Raw genomic sequence first — 16,064 nt, forward strand, 5'->3', positions numbered from 1 at the left:
TTATTTGTTACAAGATAATAAAAGGTTTTCAAGAAACGAATGAAAGGTAGCACATCCAGAAGAGTCAGTGAGGAAAGTGGGCGTTTGATTTGGCACAGAGTGAGTGCACACAACGCTGATGTTACAATGTGTACAGTTATAAGAAGGGGACATTATTCATTAACAGAAGCAGGGATTTCTCGGTGTCTGTTAAATAAAACCAGATGATTGATAGATGAATACACAGGGGAGGGGGATCCCCAAATCCAGGGATCTCACAATCTGAGACGGAATGTGGGTCAAAAAGATACGTCCATTCTATGCCTAAATGTAACAAATATATACATATATAAAAAAAATTAAAAAAACAACAACACTATTTAACATGACATCATGACACCACATATGTAAAGTGAGTAGACACTGTACTGATGAGTTTGAGGTTATTGAAATCCAGTTCATGGCACGCGCAGGGTTAAAGGTGATTGGATTTATTCCACACAGTGCTGGCCCTCCTCCCCCTTAGTAAGAAGTAGTGTTTAAACAGTGACAACTTACATATTACATATGCTACATTGATGCTTGTCAACACGGTAACAATGAAGTGCTGCCATCTGTTTGCAATCTACACTGCAGTAAAACGTAAAACACTGTCAGCCGTTCTGCCAGTCGCCATCACGGCCTCAGTCAAAGATTGATGGGAGTTGCAGTGTACTGAGTTGAAGATTACATTATAAATCCTGCAGACGTGAGACAAGCTAGCAGAGTCAGAGTGAGAAATGTGGGGCACGCACCCCGCTGGGGAAGCAGGGCCCATTATGTGGCCGCAGTGAGCGGCTGCACATGTCCTGGGCAGCATGTTTCAGAGAGAAGCAGGGCCCGCTGTGTGGCAGCAGTGAGCAGCTGCACATGTCCTGGGCAGCATGTTTCAGAGAGAAGCAGGGCCCGTTGTGTGGCCGTTGTGAGCGGCTGCACATGTCCTGGGCAGCATGTTTCAGAGAGAAGCAGGGCCCGTTGTGTGGCCGCAGTGAGCGGCTGCACATGTCCTGGGCAGCATGTTTCAGAGAGAAGCAGGGCCCGTTGTGTGGCCGCAGTGAGCGGCTGCACATGTCCTGGGCAGCATGTTTCAGAGAGAAGCAGGGCCCGTTGTGTGGCCGCAGTGAGCGGCTGCACATGTCCTGGGCAGCATGTTTCAGAGAGAAGCAGGGCCCGTTGTGTGGCCGCAGTGAGCGGCTGCACATGTCCTGGGCAGCAGGTTTCAGAGAGAAGCAGGGCCCGTTGTGTGGCCGCAGTGAGCGGCTGCACATGTCCTGGGCAGCATGTTTCAGAGAGAAGCAGGGCCCGTTGTGTGGCCGCAGTGAGCGGCTGCACATGTCCTGGGCAGCAGGTTTCAGAGAGAAGCAGCGCCCGTTGTGTGGCCGCAGTGAGCGGCTGCACATGTCCTGGGCAGCAGGTTTCAGAGAGAAGCAGGGCCCGTTGTGTGGCCGCTGTGAGCGGCTGCACATGTCCTGGGCAGCATGTTTCAGAGAGAAGCAGGGCCCGTTGTGTGGCCGCAGTGAGCGGCTGCACATGTCCTGGGCAGCATGTTTCAGAGAGAAGCAGGGGCCGTTGTGTGGCCGCAGTGAGCGGCTGCACATGTCCTGGGCAGCATGTTTCAGAGAGAAGCAGGGCCCGTTGTGTGGCCGCAGTGAGCGGCTGCACATGTCCTGGGCAGCATGTTTCAGAGAGAAGCAGGGCCCGTTGTGTGGCCGCAGTGAGCGGCTGCACATGTCCTGGGCAGCATGTTTCAGAGAGATGCAGGGCCCGTTGTGTGGCCGCAGTGAGCGGCTGCACATGTCCTGGGCAGCATGTTTCAGAGAGAAGCAGGGCCCGTTGTGTGGCCGCAGTGAGCGGCTGCACATGTCCTGGGCAGCAGGTTTCAGAGAGAAGCAGGGCCCGTTGTGTGGCCGCAGTGAGCGGCTGCACATGTCCTGGGCAGCAGGTTTCAGAGAGAAGCAGGGCCCGTTGTGTGGCCGCAGTGAGCGGCTGCACATGTCCTGGGCAGCAGGTTTCAGAGAGAAGCAGGGCCCGTTGTGTGGCCGCAGTGAGCGGCTGTCCGCATAGATTCAATGCATCTCTATGAGGAGGTGCTGACTGGGGAAGCATTGGATTGGCTAAAAATCGCCAATTCTGATGATGTCACAAAGGGGGCGTGGTCAGCACCAGCAGACCCGCACAGCACTGGAAATAATGTGAGTTAATTCCTTTGCGTTATATTTGTGTTCCTGACCCTAAAATGTTCCTTTAAATTCTCAACTTCGTGAATAGACCAGCAGGCCTTTGTTAACCCCCACTGCGCTCTTACCTTGATGATTTCCACAAGCTGGTCCACACCGCTGTCCCCAGGGAAGATGGGCTGGCCCAGGAGAAGTTCTGCTAATACACAGCCCGCTGACCACACATCTGCGGAGGGAAAGCAGGCTCGTATAAATATCGCTACGCACAAATTATTTACCAGGAAAGCAAGCATTAACATAAAGCTACATTATTTAAACTCAAAAACTGTGCTGCTGGTTGAATAAAATTATGTCATATAGCCAGCTAAAAGAATTGGAAAGAACAAAATATGTTATTTCAGTAATTCTGATATAAGGCCACTGTATGGCTACATAATGGGAATAAGGCCACTGTATGGCTACATAATGGGAATAAGGCCACTGTATGGCTACATAATGGGAATAAGGCCACTGTATGGCTACATAATGGGAATAAGGCCACTGTATGGCTACATAATGGGAATAAGGCCACTGTATGGCTACATAATGGGAATAAGGCCACTGTATGGCTACATAATGGGAATAAGGCCACTGTATGGCTACATAATGGGAATAAGGCCACTGTATGGCTACATAATGGGAATAAGGCCACTGTATGGCTATATAATGGGAATAAGGCCACTGTATGGCTACATAATGGGAATAAGGCCACTGTATGGCTACATAATGGGAATAAGGCCACTGTATGGCTACATAATGGGAATAAGGCCACTGTATGGCTACATAATGGGAATAAGGCCACTGTATGGCTACATAATGGGAATAAGGCCACTGTATAGCTACATAATGGGAATAAGGCCACTGTATGGCTACATAATGGGAATAAGGCCACTGTATGGCTACATAATGGGAATAAGGCCACTGTATGGCTACATAATGGGAATAAGGCCACTGTATGGCTACATAATGGGAATAAGGCCACTGTATGGCTACATAATGGGAATAAGGCCACTGTATAGCTATATAATGGGAATAAGGCCACTGTATGGCTACATAATGGGAATAAGGCCACTGTATGGCTACATAATGGGTATAAGGCCACTGTATGGCTACATAATGGGAATAAGGCCACTGTATGGCTACATAATGGGAATAAGGCCACTGTATAGCTACATAATGGGTATAAGGCCACTGTATGGCTATATAATGGGAATAAGGCCACTGTATGGCTATATAATGGGTATAAGGCCACTGTATGGCTACATAATGGGAATAAGGCCACTGTATGGCTATATAATGGGAATAAGGCCACTGTATGGCTATATAATGGGTATAAGGCCACTATATGGCTACATAATGGGAATAAGACCACTGTATGGCTATATAATGGGTATAAGGCCACTGTATGGCTACATAATGGGAATAAGGTCACTGTATAGCTACATAATGGGTATAAGGCCACTGTATGGCTATATAATGGGTATAAGGCCACTGTATGGCTACATAATGGGAATAAGGCCACTGTATGGCTATATAATGGGTATAAGGCCACTATATGGCTACATAATGGGAATAAGGCCACTGTATGGCTATATAATGGGTATAAGGCCACTGTATGGCTACATAATGGGAATAAGGCCACTGTATAGTTATATAATGGGTATAAGGCCACTGTATAGCTACATAATGGGAATAAGGCCACTGTATAGCTACATAATGGGAATAAGGCCACTGTATGGCTATATAATGGGTATAAGGCCACTGTATGGCTACATAATGGGAATAAGGCCACTGTATGGCTACATAATGGGAATAAGGCCACTGTATGGCTATATAAGGGGTATAAGGCCACTGTATAGCTATATAATGGGAATAAGGCCACTGTATGGCTATATAATGGGTATAAGGCCACTGTATGGCTACATAATGGGAATAAGGCCACTGTATAGTTATATAATGGGTATAAGGCCACTGTATAGCTACATAATGGGAATAAGGCCACTGTATAGCTACATAATGGGAATAAGGCCACTGTATGGCTATATAATGGGTATAAGGCCACTGTATGGCTACATAATGGGAATAAGGCCACTGTATGGCTACATAATGGGAATAAGGCCACTGTATGGCTATATAAGGGGTATAAGGCCACTGTATAGCTATATAATGGGAATAAGGCCACTGTATAGTTATATAATGGGAATAAGGTCACTATAAATAGCAAGTCCGGACGCCATTCAATAGGTGGCTAGTTGAATGGCCAATAACGACAAACGGGGTGTATCCCTTAGCAGCAAGTCAATCATACACTCATCACACCAAAATCGTATTCTCTTATATTGCTCTCCAGAAACAAGAAACGTTTTAGAGAATTATCCAGGAATGTTCCTGATGGTGTCACAGCAAGTAAAATGAAATGGATCACGGAACACATCTTAAAAACCAAGGAACTACTACTTTTATTTTATTTGATACCGTTTTAAAATCCCTTTATTTAGCCACCCTGCCTTTTTCACTAAAGTGGGAAATTGAAGTGAATTTTACATTTAAAGTCAAATCAGCTGAAATGGAAAAATGATCCAAGTCAATTACGCTTTCAGTTTACCTACTCTTTCAATTTGAATTCTCAATTTAGCAAATAACCCTGACTGTGTAGCTATCTAGGTCAAAAAATGACATATCCCTTAAAACCACCCTACAGTCTTAAAGGGACACAATAGTAACCACAACAACTTTATCTTAATGAAGCAGTTTTGGTGTATAGATTACACCCCTGCAGTCTGGTGGCTCAATTCTCTGCCATTTAGGAGTTAAATCACTTTTGTTTAGCTCTAGCCACACCTCCGCCTTGCTGAAAAAAATAAATGGTTTAAATTTCTATCTGAACTTAAGTTTACTATAGAATTTGTTTTAAATTTTTTCAAGGATCATAGGGCACATGAAGCTCCTGCAGGCTATTAACAGAGCAGGAGATAAGAAATTCTAAATTAAACAGAATGTGCAATAAAGGAAGTTTAAACATTAGATTTCTTTTTAGTAGACGTGTTTGTGAAGTCACATACAGGAAGGTGTGACTAGCTTTGCATAAACAGAGTGATTTAACTTTTAAATGGTAGAGGACGGAGCAGTGAGACTGCAAAGACACCAGTACATCAATACCAGACGGTTAAGCTAAACTTGTTTTGGAGTCTATAGTATAGTTTTATTGTATTCTCCCCCTACAATTCGTTATATTAGGCTGTTTGGTATGACTGTTTTAACTTAAAGGAGGGGTTAACCCAGCTGCTATTTTCTTTAAACTACGAAGTCACAAAGTCAAATTAAGGCAATGCCTACCTATGCTGGAGGTGTAATCGGTGGCTCCAAAGATCAACTCTGGGGCTCTGTAGTACCGAGAACAGATGTACGAAACGTTGGGTTCTCCACGAACCAGCTGCTTTGCACTAGAAAAGAATAGAACATATACGTATTGGAATCAATCGATAACAGAATTTAACAACTATAATGATGCAAGAACACACTGCTTTCACTGCATTTAACGTTTTGATCTGTTATGTAATGAGCATGGAAATCCCACAGGCCTGGCCTCCTGGTGTTGTGATTATACCGCAGCCAATAAGATCTCACTCATTTTGTATAGTTTATACATAGTAAGTTACGTAGAAGTGAGCAGAAACACTGCAGAATACACAAAGACGAGGTCTAAACGGTCTATCGGAGCGGATAACCCTGTGCAAGTCTCAAAGTATAAACTGCGGGAAATTCAAAGTGAATGTAACATGTTGGGCTGAACTGAGAAGGCACTTTATCGAATAGCTGAGACATCTCTCTCAATATTTATTGGGATAGCAAGATCTTGGAGGTGAGATGGGCTACCGACAGCCTCTAAATTAGTGAGCACAGCCGGGAGATATTTTGTACCTTTTTGACCACTTACTTATTAAAGTGGGATTTTTGTTAGAAAAAGACGAAATTTCGGTGCATCCCTAATTTGAAACAACATTTTCGTCCGAAAAGGGGCCTATCCCAAAAATGGGTCAAATTTACTGAAAATCCACGGTATCTCTGTATGCTTTGTGGTCCCTTCTCCCCGACTGCTGTCCATAGATAGCTCAACATAGGGATAGGGATAGATTGCTGAACTGCTACAAGTACTGCTCTCCCAACAGCCACCGAGGGTTATACGCAGAGTGCTCTCCGTGTATAGAAAATGCCTACATATACACAGAGTGCTCTCCGTGTATAGACAGTGCCTACATATACACAGAGTGCTCTCCGTGTATAGACAGTGCCTACATATATACAGAGTGCTCTCCATGTATAGACAGTGCCTACATATATGCAGAGTGCTCTCCGTGTATAGACAGTGCCTACATATATACAGAGTGCTCTCCGTGTATAGAAAATGCCTACATATACACAGAGTGCTCTCCGTGTATAGACAGTGCCTACATATACACAGAGTGCTCTCCGTGTATAGACAGTGCCTACATATACACAGAGTGCTCTCCGTGTATAGACAGTGCCTACATATACACAGAGTGCTCTCCGGGTATAGACAGTGCCTACATATACACAGAGTGCTCTCCGTGTATAGACAGTGCCTACATATACACAGAGTGCTCTCCGTGTATAGACAGTGCCTACATATACACAGAGTGCTCTCCATGTATAGACAGTGCCTACATATACACAGAGTGCTCTCCATGTATAGACCAGGAAACTTACCAGGAAAGGTTAAAGGATCTTAACATGTATAGCTTGGAGGAAAGACGAGACAGGGGGGATATGATAGAAACATTTAAATACATAAAGGGAATCAACACAGTAAAGGAGGAGACTATATTTAAAAGAAGAAAAACTACCACAACAAGAGGACATAGTCTTAAATCAGAGGGGCAAAGGTTTAAAAATAATATCAGGAAGTATTACTTTACTGAGAGGGTAGTGGATGCATGGAATAGACTTCCATCTGAAGTGGTATAGGTTAACACAGTAAAGGAGTTTAAGCATGTGTGGGATAGGCATAAGGTTATTCTAACTATAAGATAAGGACAGGGACTAATGAAAGTATTTAGTAAATTGGGCAGACTAGATGGGCCGAATGGCTCTTATCTGCCGTCACATTCTATGTTTCTATGTTTCTAGTTCGCACTCCCAACCAAACAGGGCTTAAAGGGACACTATATGCAGCAAAAACAACATTAGCTTAATCGAGCAGTTTTGGAGTATAGATCATGCCTTGCAGTCTCACTGCTCTATTCTCTGCCATTCAGGGGTTAATTCAATTTGTTTTTGCAGCCCTAGTCACACCTCCCTGCAACCTACACAGCCTTCCTAAACACTTCCTGTAAATAGATATCTAATGTTTAAACTTCTGTGTGTGATTAAATGTCAATTAAAAGAGGAGGAGATAAAATCTTCTGAAGCAAAACACACTGTGCTGTGACATCTGATTGAAATGATACAATACATTTTTTTTCAATGCAAGCTGTGTGAGTCACAGCCAGGGGAGGTGGGGTTAGGGCTGCATAAACAGAAACAAGAGAGATTTAACTCCTAAATGGCAGAGAATTAAAAAGAGAGACTGCAGGGCATGATCTAAACACACAAACTGCTTCATTGAGCTAAGGTTGTTTTGGTGCTTTGAGTATCCCTTTACAGATGGCCACCTTCTAAAAAGCAAGAGTAACCATTGATACTCTGAAAATATTTAACTACACGTCTGTATGAATTACAAAATATACACAGAGGTTAACCAATCATATCCAACAATATTTTCAATAACAAGAAATCATGAGAATTCCTTTAAAACACAGAATGCATCAATCTCTATGGGAAGAGTCTTTTGTCACAGTTCTAAAAAGATCCAGGGAATGTTTATCTGAGTTATGGATGGCTGTCAGGTTATAAAATCAGTGTTCCTCTTCCTGAATCGTCCTAGTTTTACAATGCCTTTGTTATAGAATAATTAAAACCCTTATTAAATTTCCCATTAACATTATTAACTTCCTAAATGATAGATTTTCCTAACCGCATTTAGAATATTAGAAAGAGAATATATCCTCTAGAAGGATATGAGCAACACCGGAATTGTCAAGTTCCTGTAGTATGAAACATTGTATGCCATAGTTAGATCATGAGAACTGTACTAATGAAATGTCCATTCACTAAAAAGCCTTGAACCTGACCTCGAATCTAACAGCACTAACTACGCAAAATGGCGCCTAAAGCCCCCCTCCCATCGAGTACAGCCTCGTGCTAGCAAAATGGCGTCTGAGCCATCGTGTCCACTCCCGTGTCCAAGATGACGCCACCTCTCGGTGGGAGGACATTTAGCCGGCCACTTAGTACCTAAGCCAATTAATAATATTGATGGGTGGGTATTGACATAGCCACTTAACACCTAACCCAATTAATGATGTTTATTTGTTGATATCTTGATCTTCTTCAATGATGTAATAATGCCTTTAAAAGGGTCTGCGAACCCGCTTTTTAACCAGATGCCATTAAATTTTCTCGAAGTTCTTTTAACCTGAACTCCGTGTGTCAGTGTGAATTTACTTCTGCGTATACGCAATTTAATCATCTCTAATTTGGACAGGAACAGATAGTCATTCAAACTTATTTGTTTGCTTAAAAGAATCCATATCACCTTGTTAAATGCCCATTATCCGACTCTCTGCAATAGCCAAGCTATGTTTTTAGAACACTTCAATAATCCCTGAGTGGACAGAAGAGTAACCCCGACACAAAATGCTAATTTTTACTCCTTGCTTTTCTCGGCTCCCAACACTTCTCTAAGCGTTAAAAAACCATTTGACAGAACCCGTTACCCGTTATTTTAACATTCTAGATGTGAAACCCACAAGTTAACCAGCCGAGATTACACGTCTTTGAGTAGTGAATCAGTGTACCGCCGTAATGTTTGACTTGTAGTAACGGGGAGTGATAGTATTTACAGGAAATCTACAGTGTACAGAGTAAGATCTAGGTGGATTTTACAGTTTAATACGCCCTCTCACCTGCCAAAGTCACAGAGTTTTAATACGGCCGTGTCTGGGTCCAGCAGTAGGTTCTGTGGTTTAATGTCTCGGTGGCAAATTCCAAAGGAATGAATGTAGGCTAAACTTCGAAACAGCTGATACATGTACAACTGCAATGACAAAACAGATCACATGAATACATAGCTGGCTTATCAAAACACAAAAACTCATGCACTTGTACAATTAAAAAGGCGATGAAATGGACTATATGTGTTACTGCAGTGATTTTCACAACTAGTTGCAAAATAAAGTATACCCAAAAGGAACTGCTAAAGCAAACCGATTACCATTTCTCAAACTATATATCGTTGCAGTTCAATTAGAGCAGCAATATTTTTATTTGTAAGATAAGTCAATATCATTGACAGGATTTGCCTCAATTTCCAATAACTGTAAAAAGGAAAGAAAATGAGAAAGAGTGGCGAAAATGTAGGAGATGCATGGGGGGGGGGGGGGGGAAAGTAACCACCCACTGCGTGGAAGTAGAGAAAGGGTGCGCCACAGTGAATGGTATTATGGGACATGTATTTCACAACATCTGGAGTGCCAAAGGTTGCCAACCCCTACACTAAGCACTCAATAGTGATGAATCAAAAACCCGAAATTCAAAATTAATATTAAAAACAGCCAAATTGTTAACTTAAAAATAAAAAAAAGGTTAAAGAATTTTTCTATTCTGCAATTTTAGCTTAACTTTTAATAACTGATTTTCGGTTTATCAAAGTTCACTGTTTAGTACATAAACCCCATTGTATTAAACCTTATCACGAGTATTTTCATGGTGCTGAAGTGGAAATGGTGCCAGGACCCCACTGGCTTTGTTTTATAAGTAGCCCCCTATCTGGGTCTCCAGCCTGGCTCTCTCACTCGGCAGAATATCCAGTGGTTTAATCCTTATTTTTACGTATCTAATATCAGGGATCACAGCACTAGCGATATCAGAAAAGGAGGGCACAGGGGACTTTGGTAAGTGGCAAACCTTTTGAAAACAGTTTTTTACTGTATGACATTAAAGGACTCCTAGATAGTCGCTTTAAAGATTAATACAGGGCCTCTGTTAGTATGCACTGCCTGAGGCACAGACTAAAACATTTGGGTACCAGGAAGCCATAGGAAGGCTGTGAAACCAAACCTTCTGGCCCATTTTAACACAAGGAGACAGTAAGCCCAATTTCCACAGTTGGGATAATGACGGGTATTATCACAGCTTGGTGTGGTGGTTACACTGGCTCTGTCACCGGGTTCAGCATTAACTATCAATTCCAAAACACATTTATTCCAAGGTGTAAACGACATTATGGAGGTGTGAATGCTCTCTCTAGATTATGTAACCAAATGAACTCCTTATTGACCTGTAAATACATTAGCTCTGTCTATTTAACTAATAATCTAACAGTAGGGCAGAACCTGTAGTAGTTCGGTTTATCTGAATCATTGTTGACCTGCAGACAGCAGCTTACTTTGTTTAACCCATAATTGACCAGTAAACAGTAGACAGGTTGCAGTACAGTTTGTTTACCTTCACATAAATCATGGGGAGCGCTTGCTTGGCTCGGCTGTAATGTCTTGCGACTCTGTACACAGTTTCAGGAACATAGTCCAGCACCAGGTTTAAGTAAACCTCATCCTTCTGCAAAAAACAAAAGACAATAAACGTTAGCAGTCAGTCAGGCAAGGCTTTAACAAAGCAAATCCAGCAAACTGCAGATTAGAGAGAGGGCGAGCACACAGTCGCGGGCCAGGGCGAGCACACAGTCGCGGGCCAGGGCGAGCACACAGTCGCGGGCCAGGGCGAGCACACAGTCGCGGGCCAGGGCGAGCACACAGTCGCGGGCCAGGGCGAGCACACAGTCGCGGGCCAGGGCGAGCACACAGTCGCGGGCCAGGGCGAGCACACAGTCACGGGCCAGGGCGAGCACACAGTCGCGGGCCAGGGCGAGCACACAGTCGCGGGCCAGGGCGAGCACACAGTCACGGGCCAGGGCGAGCACACAGTCGCGGGCCAGGGCGAGCACACAGTCGCGGGCCAGGGCGAGCACACAGTCGCGGGCCAGGGCGAGCACACAGTCGCGGGCCAGGATGAGCACACAGTCGCAGGCCAGGGCGAGCACACAGTCGCGGGCCAGGGCGAGCACCCTCTGGTTGCAAAGCTGGCAACCATGAGGACTTCCTCTCTCAGTACGAAACTATAGTTTTCTTGTGATAAGTTCTCATTGGCCAATGCTTCCCCATCAAAAGAATCTGATTGGGAAACCGATTCAAAGCAGATTGGCACATTTGCAGCAATGGTTTCGGAGGGGTTGCATCAAAGCAGAACATTGGTAGGAACCCAATCATCATTTAGATAAAGGGTATGAATTAATGCAGTTAAAATAGAATTACATTTCCCGAATTAGGATTAATTGAAACTCTTACCTGTCAATTAAAGGAACATCGCAGTGTTAGGAATACAAATACTTACTCCTAACATTGTTCTATAGTGTCTCTTTAAGGCCTTACTTAAAGGACAGAACCAACTCAATCGACTATATACCAACAAGAGGGAACCCACGAGCAAAATAAACTGAACACTTTTCCATGCAGCGCCCCCCAGAGACAGAAACGCATATTTCCCTTTTTATCTGGTAGTGAATCCCCAGTATTTTATTACAGGATTACTCTACAGTGAGAATTCAAAGTGAATTTCACATTTAAACATTCAAACTGGAAGTATAACAGACAAGAGAATGTTTCCAATTCGGCTATTATACCTTCACTTTGAAATGTACTGGTAAAAACCCTGTTCGTATCTAGATTGGATTCCAGGATTTCCTTGTCTTTAAGGTACAGGAATTGGAATAATTAGAGACTAATAGTAAGTATATCATACACGTCTTCATGTTATATGGGTTTAAGAAAGAATATTGGAGGTTTAAGTACAAAGCCACCATGTAACGCCATAAACATACTACTTATTGGAAGAGAACATATTCCATGCAACATTTTTTCACATTTTCCAGAAGGAAAAATAACAACAACCAACAACTGGCTTTTTCTGGGTTTATTCACCCATTCTGGGCCTTCCCATCTTTAAGGAGAAAAGTACTTCCCAGCATGTAGCAATACATGGTGGGTCCAACAGGCCTAGTCTGATTTAAAACAAATCCGGATGTTACAGGACCTCCACTGCCGTCAATCTCTGCATTGTGGAACCGAATGGCCGGGGGATACACAGAATAAAGTGATACATTAATCCTTTGTGTAGAAATGGGGGAAAGATTTGATGGGAACATCGACAAACACAAATGCGCTATTTAACAGCTCGCTGGGTCCTGTAGAAAGGTGAAACATAAAAAACTGCCGAGATACAGAATATTGTAGAAAAGCGTTAAATGCAAGCCTGAGGGAGTGCGTGAATCTAATAAAGAGTTCTCTGGCTAACTGGCAAAGCAGGTAAGAAGGAGCCCACGCACTTCCTGCTCCCGCTCATTGATAGACGATGTATATTCATGAGTGAACAGGAATAAACTACAGATTGAGTCTGCATTATATCCTGCCACATAATGCGTGGCCAGCCACAGGAACCACTCTGGGGGCATCTGGAAGACAAAGATTGAGATCCCCGTAATTGAAACGTGTAAAGGTGCAGCAGGTATTATATATTGCCAGGTCCATCAAAATAACTCAACATTTTAAAGGACCACTATAGGCACCCAGACCACTTAAGCTTAATAAAGTGGTCTGGGTGCCAGGTCGATCTAGGATTAACCCTTTTTGCTGTAAACATAGCAGTTTCAGAGAAACTGCTATGTTTACCTATGGGTTAATCCAGCCTCTAGTGGCTGTCTCATTGACAGCCGCTAGAGGCGCTTCCACGCTTCTCACTGTGATTTTCACAGTGAGAAGACGCCAGCATCCACAGGAAAGCTTTGAAAATGCTTTCCTATGAGACTGGCTGAATGCGCGCGTGGCTCTTGCCGCACATGCGCATTCAGCCGATGACGGAAGAAGAGGGAGGAAAGTCCCAGTGCCCAGGGAGCCCGGCACTGAAAAAGAGGTAAGGGATTAACCCCTTCAGCGCCACGGGAGTGGGACCCTGAGGGTGGGGGCTCCCTCAGGGCACTATAGTGCATTTGAGCAAGATCCTTGAGGTCCTCTTATCCATCTTGAGATTTGCGGTTACATCCCTCTTTATAACTGTAAAGCACTGCCTTAAACAAATAAGTAAAATGCAAGATTCCTGAGACCATGTAGTCTGAGTGCTTCCAGCAGCCACCCAAACCAGGAGGTGGACCACAAGCTACTCACCAGAAATGTTGCACCATGATCTGCTTTGAGGACAAATACTGAGGTAACAGAACAAACTATGATATACACACAAAGTATATCCAGTGCTCCAAGATATAAACACACAGGTGAAACTGGAAACAGATTAAATACCACCCTATATAAAATATAAATCAAAACCTCGGAAAACAAATTAATTTTAATAATGCCTGTTTTTATTTAGATTTGCACCACAGGGTTCGATTTATATTTTATCCTGTATATCGGGTGGTATTTCATCTTTTTCCATTTTCACTTGTGTGTTTGTATCTTGGGGCTTTGGATATACTTTGTGTGTATATATTATCGTTTGTTATGCTATTGTGGGTGGTGGTGTGAGGTTCACCATTATAAGCTACTTCTCACTTTTAGAATACCATATAGGGATTAATGTTTTTGTTTTACATTTTTGGGTTTCACTGAGGTAACAGAGCCACAGCTGATTAGGTTATTGTAGGGTAAGGGTCTTAGATATTTTAATTGGGCAAAGTCGGGTCATCTCGTAGTGCTCTAGGCATGTGTACAGCTTTTTGGAAGCGGTTTGTAGGACTTTTTGCCACAGATGGTTCAGTGTGTGTGAAGCGCGTCGGGAGCATCACCCTAAAAACTCAGTGTTTTACTTCTCTCTGCCGCATTACTCACCCCAGAAACCTTCCAGAAGTCAACATCAAATGTCTAGATTAAAGCCTCCTGTGAAGGAAGCCATCTGTTATTTCCACAGACCGCAGAGCCATCCATCGCCGCACTGGGCTGGAACACCTGGATTTATAGATTTAGTGCATCATTCTCAGACCCATTCGGGCTTTTTAAACTTCCTTTACCGTGGAATAAAAGGTGTGAAGCACACAGGGCTCACGGTGTGAAGTAAGATATTCATATAATCTGATTGAAATCATCAGAACCTCCTCTCAAATCAAGGATGGGCAGGGTGATTTCTAAAATGCATCCAGAAAACGAATGAGCAATGACCTTGTGACGAGGGATAGAGGGAAGGTGGGAGTCCATGTACTAGTTTTAGGAATTCCTAGAAACTCCAGCGTGGCTTTCTGTGTAGTGTAAATCTGTTCCGCTAGCTCAGAGGATATTTTTAGTTCTCAGTGACTCCCAAATAGAACGCACATACAAGAACTTTACATGCAGCCTCGGGAATGAATCCTGATGAGCGCTCATTCTAGAATGTAAGCTCAATGAGCAGGGCCCGCAACCCCTCTGATCCTGTGCGTCCAGCTAGTCTGGTTACGAATACGTGTCTAAAAGTCCACCCATTGTACAGCGCTCAGTGTCTGAGGGAGTGTATGTGAGTACCTCCACAGCAATGCTCATATTATGACAGTATACCAACAGCTGTACGAGTCATACTGCCACGCAAGACAATTTCTCAACATGAATCAGTTAACATCAACAAATTAGGATTGGTGACATTTTCATCCAAACTTCTGGAACATTTAGCAGTGATCACCAGTGGAAGAAGTTGCCATCTTGGAAGTGACATTTTCAAACACTCAGTAAGATACGGATTACAAAGAACAAGAACAAACACCCATAATCTGATGGGAGCGTGTAATATTAATATAATATTATAGTGTATGGCCCTATACTGACCAATCAGAGCACACGGCAGGCGTTTCTGGCCCTATACCCTCCTACTGAGTAAGGGTTAGAGCACACTGCAGGCGTTTCTGACCCTATACCCTCCTACTGAGTAAGGGTTAGAGCACACTGCAGGCGTTTCTGATCCTATACCCGCCTACTGAGTAAGGGTTAGAGCACACTGCAGGAGTTTCTGATCCTATACCCGCCTACTGAGTAAGGGTAGGAGCACACTGCAGGCGTTTCTGATCCTATACTCGCCTACTGAGTAAGGGTTAGAGCACACTGCAGGCGTTTCAGATCCTATACCCTCCTACTGAGTAAGGGTTAAAGCACACTGCAGGCGTTTCTGATCCTATACCCGCCTACTCAGTAAGGGTTAAAGCACACTGCAGGCGTTTCTGATCCTATACCCGCCTACTGAGTAAGGGTTAGAGCACACTGCAGGCGTTTCTGGCCCTATACCCGCCTACTGAGTAAGGGTTAGAGCACACTGCAGGCGTTTCTGGCCCTATACCCGCCTACTGAGTAAGGGTTAGAGCACACTGCAGGCGTTTCTGGCCCTATACCCGCCTACTGAGTAAGGGTTAGAGCACACTGCAGGCGTTTCTGGCCCTATACCCGCCTACTGAGTAAGGGTTAGAGCACACTGCAGGCGTTTCTGATCCTATACCCGCCTACTGAGTAAGGGTTAGAGCACACTGCAGGCGTTTCTGGCCCTATACCCGCCTACTGAGTAAGGGTTAGAGCACACTGCAGGCGTTTCTGGCCCTATACCCGCCTACTGAGTAAGGGTTAAAGCACACTGCAGGCGTTTCTGATCCTATACCCTCCTACTGAGTAAGGGTTAAAGCACACGCAGGCGTTTCTGACCCTATACCCTCCTACT

General features: G+C 43.9%; 1 protein-coding gene across 2 annotated transcripts in view; it reads right to left on the reverse strand.

Moving 5' to 3' along the window:
- GSK3B (glycogen synthase kinase 3 beta) overlaps nucleotides 1–16,064 on the reverse strand; it is a 156,238-nt gene that overhangs the window by 43,845 nt on the left and 96,329 nt on the right. For both annotated transcript variants that reach the window (XM_063446078.1, XM_063446072.1), the window contains exons 4-7: nucleotides 10,800–10,910; nucleotides 9,260–9,390; nucleotides 5,571–5,677; nucleotides 2,324–2,421 (exon numbers count right to left, since the gene is read on the reverse strand). In XM_063446078.1, coding sequence (XP_063302148.1) covers nucleotides 2,324–2,421; nucleotides 5,571–5,677; nucleotides 9,260–9,390; nucleotides 10,800–10,910 — 447 coding nt within the window. The remainder of the gene's footprint in view (nucleotides 1–2,323; nucleotides 2,422–5,570; nucleotides 5,678–9,259; nucleotides 9,391–10,799; nucleotides 10,911–16,064) is intronic.

The sequence above is a fragment of the Pelobates fuscus genome, chromosome 1 (assembly GCF_036172605.1).
Source record: "Pelobates fuscus isolate aPelFus1 chromosome 1, aPelFus1.pri, whole genome shotgun sequence".
NCBI lineage: Eukaryota > Metazoa > Chordata > Amphibia > Anura > Pelobatidae > Pelobates > Pelobates fuscus.